General features: G+C 54.6%; 1 protein-coding gene across 1 annotated transcript; it reads left to right on the top strand.

Annotated features, from left to right (window-relative positions):
• Nucleotides 1-220: 220 nt before the first annotated feature.
• Nucleotides 221-3,723, top strand: CAMK2N1 (calcium/calmodulin dependent protein kinase II inhibitor 1). Its single transcript, XM_065894581.1, has 2 exons — nt 221-832; nt 2,404-3,723. The coding sequence occupies exons 1-2, from the start codon at nt 667-669 to the stop codon at nt 2,472-2,474; spliced, it is 237 nt and encodes a 78-aa protein (XP_065750653.1). The 5' UTR covers nt 221-666; the 3' UTR covers nt 2,475-3,723.
• Nucleotides 3,724-11,020: the final 7,297 nt, after the last annotated feature.

Here is an 11,020-nt window from a genome sequence, read left to right as displayed (position 1 = left end):
CTCCTCCCTCTTGCCTTCCTCTCTCTCTTTCGGTCGATTCCCCTGCCTCTCATTCTCTCTGTGTCTCTGCTTCTCTCCCCGTTTCCCTCTCGGTTTCTCTCTTCCCCCTCCCTCTCTCCGGGCTTCTCTCCCACCCCCCACCCGTGCCCTCCCTCCACCCTCGCTCCCCTCCCCCTCCACCCCTCGCAGCCCAGCCGCTCGCAGCTCCCCAGTCAGCCTCCCCGAACCAGCGCCGCCGCCGCCCGCACTCGCCGCAGGACCGGCCTGCCCGGCTTCCCGGGGTGCGCCCTCCTCGGCCCCGCGCCCTCGGGGCTCGCTGGCACAGCCTCCTCCCTCGGCTCACGGCCCCGCCCGGCCCGGCCCCAGCCCAGCGCCCGAGCGCGCCGAGGATGTGAGTCCTGCTCGCCTCTGCCGGAGCAGCAGCCACTCTCGCGCCGCCGAGCCGGAGCGCAGCGCAGCGCAGCCTCGGGCGCTCGCGGGGTCGCTCGGGCCGGCTGCGCGCTCCTGCCCCAGCGGCGCCCTCCGGCCTCTCGCCGGCGCCAGCGCCGCCGCAGCCCGCGGGCGGTCCTCGGCCGGCCGTCCCCGGCCCCAGCGCCGCTGACCCTGTCCGCCGCGGGCGGGGACGCGGGCGGAGGAGGTGCCGCCGCGGAGCCCCCGGACGCGACCATGTCGGAGGTGCTGCCCTACGGCGACGAGAAGCTGAGCCCCTACGGCGACGGCGGCGACGTGGGCCAGATCTTCTCCTGCCGCCTGCAGGACACCAACAACTTCTTCGGCGCCGGGCAGAACAAGCGGCCGCCCAAGCTGGGCCAGATCGGCCGGAGCAAGCGGGGTGAGTTCTTGGCCACCTCCCCCGACACCCGTTTTCCGGGTACCCAGGCCTGGCGGAGGTTTGCGGGGTTTTCCCGCACCCGGGAGCCCGTTCCGACCCACTAACATCTCATCGCGCAGAATTGGACGGGGGTGGGGGGGATCCCGCACTGCGGGTTCAGCTCCGGCTGGCCTCGGGAGCCCCTCCCCCTCAGCTGGATCCTCGTTGGGGTCACCCAGGGGGCGTGGCTGCATCTCGCTGCAGCAGGGGCTGAAAGGTTTTACTCTGGTTCCCAAAGTTTGATTTTTTGATTTATACCCTGCCCCCGCCCCTTTTGCGCCCCTTTTGCGCAGTGTAGTAGCAGCTGAACTCGATCTACAACCCGGGGTGGGGGGAGTCCTAGGGCTCCCCAGGGAACGGCGTGGGGAACTGCGGGGGGGAGGGCTGGTTCCGGCGGGGAAGGCGAGGGGCTTTCGGATCACACCGGCTTTTCATTGTTCCTTGGCAGGGGGAGGGGGTTTGCCGAGCCTGGGCGCTCGGCGCAGGAGCTGGAAAAGCCCCGTAGAGACTGGGACGCGCAGGGGCTCTAAGAGGAGCTCCAGAGGCGCGGGGACAATGAGAAAGACCGATAGCTGCCGTGAGAGACTGAGACGCAGAGATAGGGAGGAAGGCGGAGCGGGGAAGTAGCGGGGAGGCCGAGATGGGCAGAGACCGAGACAAAGCTAAGGAGAGAGAGAGTCAGAGCCGGGAAGACAGCGAGCCAGGAACGCAAGTCTGGGGAGGACAGAAAAGCAGCTGAAACAATGAGGGCAACCGACACCCCGGACACAGAGAGAGGCCCAGAGACCTCGACAGGTGACCGTCGCGCCGGGAGACTGATGGAGGGACCGAGGAAGGCGAGGCTAGGTAGAGATAGTGAGAGAGGCGAAGGACACAGAGAGGCAGATGCGGAGAGGCGGGCGAGCCGCCGGTGGGCAGCGAAGGGAGGCTCCGACCTCTGTAGCTGCGAGTGCGGAGAGGCCAAGTCAGCCCGCTGGCAGCGCGGAGGGGGGCTCCCGGCCCAAGCGAGGCCAGAATCCCCGACGGGCTGCGCGCTGTGCAACCGGCCCCTGGCGTCCCTCCTCGCTCAGCGCACCTCAGCACCCCGCCTCGGCTGTCGGCGCTGCGCTCGGGGCACCCGGGAGAATCCCAGGCCCGGAGCCCGTGGCTCCTCCCTCCCCTCCCTCTCCCGCCCAGGAGCCTTTTTTCCAAATAAATGCGCCCTCCAGGGCGGGTGGGGACCGGGGTGAGGACCAGGCCGGTGCGCGCCTAGGCTGCCACCAGGGCTGCGGGATTTCTGCCCTCTTCGTTTCCTCTTCTAAGGACCATGCTGGGACGCGGCCTGGGGGAGGGGGAGTGGTTGAGAGAAAAGCAGCAGAGGGACCCCTGGCCGAGCAGAAGAGGATGGGGGCTGTGTTAGCACGCGTGGAGACCCCTTCCCTCTCCTTTCCTCAGTCTACCCGCCCCGCCGACCCGGGCGTAAAGCGAAACTTAGGGACCCCTGGCTAGGCCCAAGAGCGCTCACCTCTCCTTTTCTCCCCCTTTTTTTGCAGTTGTTATTGAAGATGATAGGATTGATGACGTGCTGAAAAATATGACAGACAAGGCACCTCCTGGTGTCTAACTCCCCTAAAGACAATGAGTTAAGGGAGAGAATAAGAATGAGATCGGCGATATCAGTTATTGGCAAAAAGCATGAAAAGAGAAAGCACTTTGAAATTTATTACTAGCTTGCTACCCACGATGAAATCAGCAACCTGTATCTCGTGTCAGGCCGGGAGACAGATGAGGCGTGAGAAGGAGAAGGCTCTGGGCTTCTTTGCAAAGATAAAAATTAAAAAGAAATTTTTAAAAATTAAAAAAATCACTATATATATATACATAAAGAAATAAAAAGAGAAGTCTCAGTTGCAGCTATTTGTCAAAATTAATATCCATTTCTTTTTCTATACAGTGAATATTGCGCAATTATAGATCTGGTTTTTGAACCACTTAAATAATGAAGCAGCAACACCGGGTGTTTTGAGGTGTTGGCATTCTTCGCTGATTTGGCTGTTCCCAATGTTTACATTATTTAATCTTGCAAAAATGATTCTGTGCACTTGGATGTGAAATGCTGTCCAGTTTTATTTTTTTATGTTGTTATCCTTGGATGTACAAAAAAAAATCAGAAAATGATCTCTATAGATATTGCATTCTATTTTGGTCATCTTTTGAAGTTATCAAGAACGTGTTTAAAACAAGACGAGAACTTTTCTAAGGAATCATACCTAGAAAATAATCATCGCTTTATTTTAAAATGAATTGTAAAGCTTGTGTTTCTTTGTTGCTGCGAGCTATTTGCCCAAGTTAATGCAAATGAACACATTTTATATGTCAGGAAAAAAAAACCACAGAAAAAACAAAGAAAAAAAAATGCTTGAGCTTTTTCTAACCTCTCCCTGCAGTCTGTTGTGTGAGCAGCCTGTTTTTTCCTCTAATATTGTGTCAGTTTATTCTCTTTAATGGACTGTAAAAAAATGTAATCACAAGAGTGCCAAATATCTTGAAATGCCAAAAGGCATTTTGGTTTCTTTTCTTTTCCCTGTGCTCTGAGTTCACGTAAAGGAATGCTTGGAGTGTCTTTTTCTGTTATTTATAGGGGTTCTCTTAGGGCACACCAGCTGCCTGTTTTGCATGGTATTTGCAAAAATGCCTCTTGCGTGAGGAATCTTTTCCCGTTTTTTTGTTTGCAACTTTGGACCTCAAGAGGTTTCTTCCTTTCCCTACCCTGTTGCCTCTTTTCTTAATTCAATATTCTGTATGTTGCACCTTTAACCAGCACACAGGGCTATTTCTTCAATGTACAATAAAAGAACTGTTCCTGTGTCTCACTCTCTTTTCTCGGCTTTGGTTCCAGGGAGCTTGCTTTTTGTCTGCTGCTTGCAGACGGGAAGGCGGGACCGGTAGCTTTGGTCTGTGAGGCAAAAAGGTGGTGTGGAGGCCACCGTGGGTTGGGCTCAGGTGATAGGAAAGAAGCTGGAGTGGCAAGGCCATCCCTGGAGGGCAAGTGCGTCCAGTTTGGATTTGCTTTGGGCTCTCCCAACTTCTGTTGGGTTTCTGCCATCCCTGGTGGGGTGTGGGGAGAAGGAGGGCTGGTGTGCTGGTTGGCAGGGAGTCAGCCTCGTGAAAGGCAAAGTTTGGAGGCTGGCAGGCTTGGATTCAAATCCCAGCTCCTTCACTTCCTAGCTCTATGGATTTGAGCAAGTCCCTTCACTTCTTCAGGCCTCAGTTTCCAAATCTGTGAAGTGGGGTTAATGCAGCTCCTACCTCGAAGGTTGTTGGGAAGATTCACACAGCACCCAGCACATAGTAGCACTCAGCATAAGATGCCCAGGTAATCCTTCATCATGGGCCACCCGTCCTCAAGGGCAGGGCTGAGGAGGACCTATGCTCTTTGCCCTGCACCTTTGCCTTCCTGAGTTCACAGGTCCTTCCTGGAGGGATGAGCCTGGTCCTCTGGGGCCCACAGCCTGATTGGATTTGTCTCGGGCTTCCCCAACTCAGCAGCCCTCCTCCAATCACCGCTCAAAAAGTCTCGTTATGAAAAAAAATTCTCAGCCCCTTGTTGGGCTCAGGACAGTTAATGGCAGTGGAGCAGGCCCCTGGGGGAGGAGGGGTTGGGAGAAGGATTTTGGCTGAAGAAAGGCCGGGAGAGTTTTTTTCTCCTGGGCTGTTTGGCATCCAGGAGTCCCGGTGCCGCCGGGAGCTTTTAATGTGTTTGTTGTAAAACTGTCAGTCGGGGAGTCACAACACAGCTCACGGTGACAGGAGCCTGAGTGTGACTCAGACATCAGGTAAGACAGGCCTGGGTGGGGAGAAGGAAGGGGGGCTCCAGAGGGCCTGTGGGGAGGGGGGTGATGTCTCAACCCCATTCTCAGGGGTGGAGGCCCAGAGCCTCAGGGGGACCCAGTGGAGTCCCTATCAGGCATCATCGGGAAGGCAGGCAAGCTGGAGCTGGCGGTGCCTGCAGGACGATGGGGGTGGGGTGGGGTGCCAGCTTGATTTTCCCAGGCGTGTGACCCTGTTCCCAAACCTGGCTCTCCTCCCCGCTGACCCCAGAGAGTCCCAGTGCTCGGAGCCGATGGGCCTTTAGGTACCACGGAGCCCAGCTTTCCCCTGTGCTCTGTCCGCATGAAGGTTGAGGGGCCGCCTGGCAGAGCTAGGGGCCGGGCCCACCCTCTGTGCGGCATCAATTTGCCGAGAGGAGTAGGAACCAAATGAAAAGATTCTTTCAGAAGACAGGTGTCTGTCCGCACCCAGGAGTGAGTACCACTTACCTGATCAAAGCGCCGTGCAATTACAAAGCGCTTTCCCTTCCAAGCCTCACATAATCAGCCCAGCAACCCTGGAAAACCACAGCCCCTACCTCTCTTTAGTAGGTGAGGAACTCGACACCCCAGAGGGGCTAAAAGGACGGGCACAACAGCCATACTCACTGAGCTCTTACTGTAGGCCCGGCTCGAAACGGCTCTATGGAGCAGGTGTTACCTGTGTCCTGATGATACAGGAGAAACCAGGGCTCAGAGGCATTAGGTAACTTGTATGAGGTCACTCAGCTGGTAAGTCGGGAAGCACTCTTGAACCCAGAGTCCGGGCTCCAGGATGGGGATGCAGAGTCACCTGTCCCCAGACCCAGGCTCAGTCCCAGCTGCAGCCATTGTCCTTCAGCCTTAAATATCCTTTTGTTGGTTTATTGTTCTGAGCCTGAGCTCTCCCGCTATTCTGCCAACAGACAACTGACTGCATCAGGGGTCAGAGGGAGGCAGAGCATCTTAGCTGACCACTTGGATGTGGTCAGCTGAGACCTGGAGCTGCCCTCTGCTGGGAATGGGGGAGCACGGGAGCCCTTGGTGAGGCTCGGGTCCATTTTAATAAGTGATGTATTAAAAGGTTCCTGCTGGAAGCCACCCCATCAGCCAAGGCAGGATTCTCTGTCTGGGAAGACAGAATCTGCCTTTCCCGCAGATTCCGATCCACAACAGAAGAATATAAATCTTTTAAATATACTCGAACATCGGGGTAAACATTTGTTGAGAAGGCACTTTAGGGACTGGGCAGATATCAAATTATACCAAGTACAGGATATGTTTGAAGTATCTGGTTAGGTAGCAGTAAATACGGAAAAGGCCACTCGAAGTCCGATCTAGGGGAGGGTGTCTCAAAGCCTCCAGGCATCCATCGAGCATCCAGGGCTGCATTATTCAAACTTCATTAATCGAATGCTTGTAATAAGCATCCATCTCCCTGGATTCTGCTTCCTTGGCCTGTCCAGGCTGACAGCCTGAAGGAATATCAAAAAGCACCTCTAAGGGGGAAATTGGCAAATTAAGTTTTAAAAGAAAGTGACTTGAAAATTACTGCTGTCTGGAGGCCACAGATGAAGGAGTGAGCACCGTTGCCTGTGCAGACAGCAGGCAGCTGGTTCTCGGCCCTCAGGGCCCAGCAGAGGGGGTGGATTTCAGGGTGGCTACTGAGCACATAGAGGGCATGAGTTTGGGACTTCGGTGACTTGGATTTGAAACCTCTCATATACTTTCTCGTTTGGACTTGGGGCCAGTTTCTCAAGCTCTTTGGGCCTCTGTTTCTTCTTCTGGAAAATGGGGATGGTGGCAATGCCAGTAGCACAAAGGATTAAATAGGAGCTCCCACTCCTCCCAGGTGCAGGGCCTGGTGCGTTATAAATGTCAGTCATCATACATGAAGCGCCTACTGTGTGCCAGGTAATGGACTTTCAAGACCTAGCAAACAGTTCGAGGTGTGTGAAGCTTCTTTGCAGATGGTTTTTGGCAGCCCAGAGCTGACACCCTGAGGGGACAGAGGGGCAGTGGAGGCATCCCCGCGGGGGTGGGGTAGAGGAATCAGCTCACGTCTCATTATCCCCATCAGTTCCCCAAAGCACCCCAGTCAATACAATCCTGAGTAAACCTGTGTGCTTGCTCTCCGAAGGCAGTTGAGAGGAGTTTCCTACCGGCTTCCAACCAGACTGCTGCAAGCCTTCCTCCTCTGGATGGAGACTAACAAATCCTGACTTCTTGCCCTGGGAAGGAAAGAGCTTGGCTTTCTGCTTGGATCCCCTCTGTCAACAGGTCCTCCGTGATTTTCATTCATGTGACAATTATCAACTTAGCACCCACTTTGGGCCAGGTCCTGTGCTAGGCTAACTGAATATCCAATGATGAAGAAATGGGAGTTTTCCTTGGGCTTGAAAATGATAGTTGCCATGGCAATGAGGTTGGGAGCTAGGAGCTTGGAGACCCCCAAAGTCAGCAGCTTAGATCCTTCATGCTGGTAAAAAGAGGGAACCAGAGAAAACTGAGTCTTGGGGACTGCCTGAAACCCAAACACATGACCCTCTTTTAAAAAATACAAACTTTTACTTTAGAATAGTTTTAGATTTACAGAGAGGTTGTGAAGGTATTACAGAGTTGCCATGTACCCCTGACCCAGTTTCTCCTATTGTTCACATCTGACATTTCCACAATATGCTTTTCACAACTAAGGAAACAACACAGGTACGGTACTATTAACTAAACTCCACCGGTTCCTTCAGTTTATACCTTATGTCCTTTGTCTGTTCCAGGATTCCATCCAGGATACCATGTTACATTTATTTATTTATTTAAAAAATCTATTTATTTATTTTAGGCTGCGCTGGGTCTTCGTTGCTGCACGTGGGTTTTCTCTAGTTGCGGGGCGAGCTTGCGGAGCACGGGCTCTAGTAGTTGTGGCACGCAGGCTCTAGAGCTCAGGCTCAGTAGTTGTGGCGCACGGGTGTAGTTGCTCCGCGGCAGGTGGGATCTTCCCGGACTAGGGCTTGAACCCATGTCCCCTGCATTGGCAGGCGGATTCTTAACCACTGCGCCACCAGGGAAGCCCCACATTACATTTAGTCATCCTGTCTCCTTAAGTTCCTCTTTGCTGTGATCATTTCTCAGATTCTTCCTGTTTTTGATGGAGTCCTGGTCAGGTATTTTGCAGGCTTTCCCTCCACTGGGGTTTGTCTGATGTCTCTCTCATGCTTCAGCTGGGGTTATGGGTTTGGGAGGAAGACCATGGAGGTAAATAAAGTGCCATTCTCATCACATCCTATCAAGGATACACACTTTCAACGTGACTGATCACTGTTGATGTTGACCTTGATCACTTGGTTGAGGTAGCATTTGTCAGGTTTCTCCAGGGCAAAGTTATGCATTTCCTTCTGGTTTCCATACTGTCCTCCTTGGAAGGAACTCATTATAGCCCACTTAAGGGGAGGGAAGATATATTCCCCCTCCTCGAGGGGGGGGGGAGTATCTCCATAAATTATTGGGACTTTTCTGCCCAGGTGATGTGGGTGACCCACTTTTAAGCCGGTCAACTTTGCCCCTCTGTTGGGTAAGCCCACTGTGGTTTAGATGTAATCATGAGTTAGAGGCAAACCAGGGAAAAACAAAAATGCCCACAAGGCCCAGGGTGCTGCCTGATGACCGATAGATGGAGCCTTACAAAAAAAAAAAAAAAAGATTAAACAAAATTAATAAAAGCAACTTCCTGTGGAGGGGGAACTGTCACCCTGATTAGAAACTGTGCAGAATTTGCTCTTGGAAACCTTCAGGCAGCTGCTCTGGTTTATAAAATCTGCCTATTGGAGGGAAGGAGGAGGGGAAAAAAAAGGTTGTCTTTATTCCAGAAACAGAGATTCTCCCAAACCATATGCAAAAATAAATCCTCCGCGACCAGGCTGTATCCAGGGAAACCTGGCAGCTGGGCTGGAGCTTGTGGGGTGGCCCCGGGGGGCGGGGATGGAGAGCCTGTGTCCACGGGCCCCACTCGCTTCTCCGGAGAAACCAAGAGTCCCAGAAAGACAGCCCCACCTTGCCGGCCCTGGGCCCCCATCCCCATCCCACCCTCCCGCTCTGAGATGAGGACTTGGTTGATCTTGTTACCTTTCACACTGGAAGTTTCACCTTTAACCCCGGGCAGCACACACCCACTCGCTCAGAGGAAGGTCCTTGTCCCAGAAACAGCTGTTTGAGAACAAAGGGTCACTAGAGGGGAAAGGAGGTTGGGGAGGCCAGGCTGGAGGGAGGAGGAGGACCTGGGAAATGGGCCATGGGAAATCCTAACAGAGTAGCGATGGGGGCTGGGCAGGCGGGGTCAGGCGGCGATGACACAAAGTTGTCAGGGAAAGGTATGTCTGGTAAGACAGAGGGCCAGTGGCTAAGGGCTTAAACAGGGTGGGCTGGGAGGGTGTTTGGGTAGAGGAAATTAACTAATTAAATCCCTATTCATTCAGGGATTCAACAGCCCCATGTGGGGGTGGGCCGGGTATTATGCTTGGCTCTGGGGAGACAGGGCTGGGGAAAGCAAGGCCTCCTCTGGCCTTCAGAGGCCTCACTGCCTGGTCAAAGACCATTCGATGACAGTGAAGCTTCAAGAGGTTGAGAAGGCGGGGGTGGACCCACAGGAAGCTTAGGAAACACTTGGGGAACCCCAATAGCATGCTGCCAGCATCCACAGAGGGTGTCTTGGAAAAGATTGGTGACTGCTTTCCAATCCCCAATGTGCCAGTGACACACTGTGGGATGGTCGCCGTGCGCAGGTATTTTGCCTCTCTGGGGTTGCTTTTCCCAATTTGAAAAGTAATATTTACAAGGTGCTCGCTCGAGGCCAGTAACTGTTCTACACCCTCTGCATTTGATTCATTTAATTTTCACAGTAACTAGGAGGTAGTTACCGTTATTATTGTTCCCATTTTCCAGATAAGAGAAACCGAGGCACAGAGCAGTGAAGTCACCTGCCTAAGGTGGCACAGCTAGAAAGTCATGGAGCTGGGACTGACCCCAGGGAGGATGATCCCAAGAGTTCCTGGTTTCAACTGCGCCAATATAAGGAGAGGGTCGGGCAACGTGACTTCCTACCGCTTCTGGCAGCCCGAAGGGCGCAGGGTTCTGAGCCTAAACCGCCCATCCTCCTGTGGGGGAGGGGAGGCTGAGGATCCGGTTGGCAGGTAAACCCTGGACCAGGCCAGGCGGTTGCCATGGGGACGGCTGGGCGGAGGCGGCCAGCCGAGGCTGGTTGCCCCGAGGGGCAGTTCCGGGGGAGCTCCTTCACTGGCAGGGAGTGGCCCGAGCTAGCACCTGGGGCCGCGTTTTCCTGGCAGAGGGAGCCACAGTAATTCTCCCTTCTCAGGCAGGGGAGGCCGCAAGTCTCCTGCAGCCGTCTGAGCCTCCTCCGACCTGAACTCAATCCCCCACGAAGCCGCACTTATCTCCAGTTCATCTGCGTGAATTATTTACTGTGGCTGGCGGCCTCCCGCCTGCCTCCGCCCTCCCTGTCCGGGCGGCTTTTTCACATCCTGGTTTGCAGCAGCCCCTCTTCCTCCCGATCCAAGGAGCTCGACTGTCAGGCCTCAGGGGAACTTGGGGCAGGAGCTCCCCACCTCCTCAAGGCCTCACCTGGACATCCTTGTCTGTAAACCAGAGGGAGCACTGGATTGGGTCAGGAGTATTTGTTTAATTCTCCCAGCAATCCTACCAATCAGGGGCACCATATATTATCCCCATTTCACATATGAAGAGGCTGAGGCCAGTAGGATTTGAATAACCTGTCCACAATCAGGAAGGAGCCAGAAGTGGAAACAGCGCTCAACTCTTACCCACTTCTAAGCGGGATGCCGTGATGCCTCCTTAGCCTGAGGGCCAGTCTTGCGGGCCGGTCACATCTGTGACGTGCCCTGTGCACAGAGCAATGAGCCAGCCCCGTGTGCCTGGCCCTGTGCTGGGGTTCTGGGGACACACAGATGAGTCAGGCACAGCCCCTGCCCTCCAGTTGCTTCTGTCTGGAGTCGGGTGGGGGTAGGGGACAGGTAGCAGGCAAGGACAGACAGGTTCATGACTCCTTATGTGGGAGGAGTTGGAGGGCTGGGCACTGAACAGGGAGTTCTGGGGCGGTGAGAGACCCTTCAGTGAGCAGGTGGATGGGGGTGGGGGGTGGGGGGGAGCTCTTGGGACGGAGGCTGGCAGGCTTGGGGTTTGCTTGAGAAAGGGCAGGTCCTCGGGGAGGGGGGTTGGAACAGGGCATTCGTGTTGGCGCCAGGGTTGGAGGAGGAGGGGGCTTTGGGTCAGATCCTGGGGGTTCTTGAAGTGC

Source organism: Phocoena phocoena, chromosome 1 (assembly GCF_963924675.1).
Source record: "Phocoena phocoena chromosome 1, mPhoPho1.1, whole genome shotgun sequence".
NCBI classification, from domain to species: domain Eukaryota; kingdom Metazoa; phylum Chordata; class Mammalia; order Artiodactyla; family Phocoenidae; genus Phocoena; species Phocoena phocoena.
This window is presented reverse-complemented; position numbering and strand designations above follow the sequence as displayed.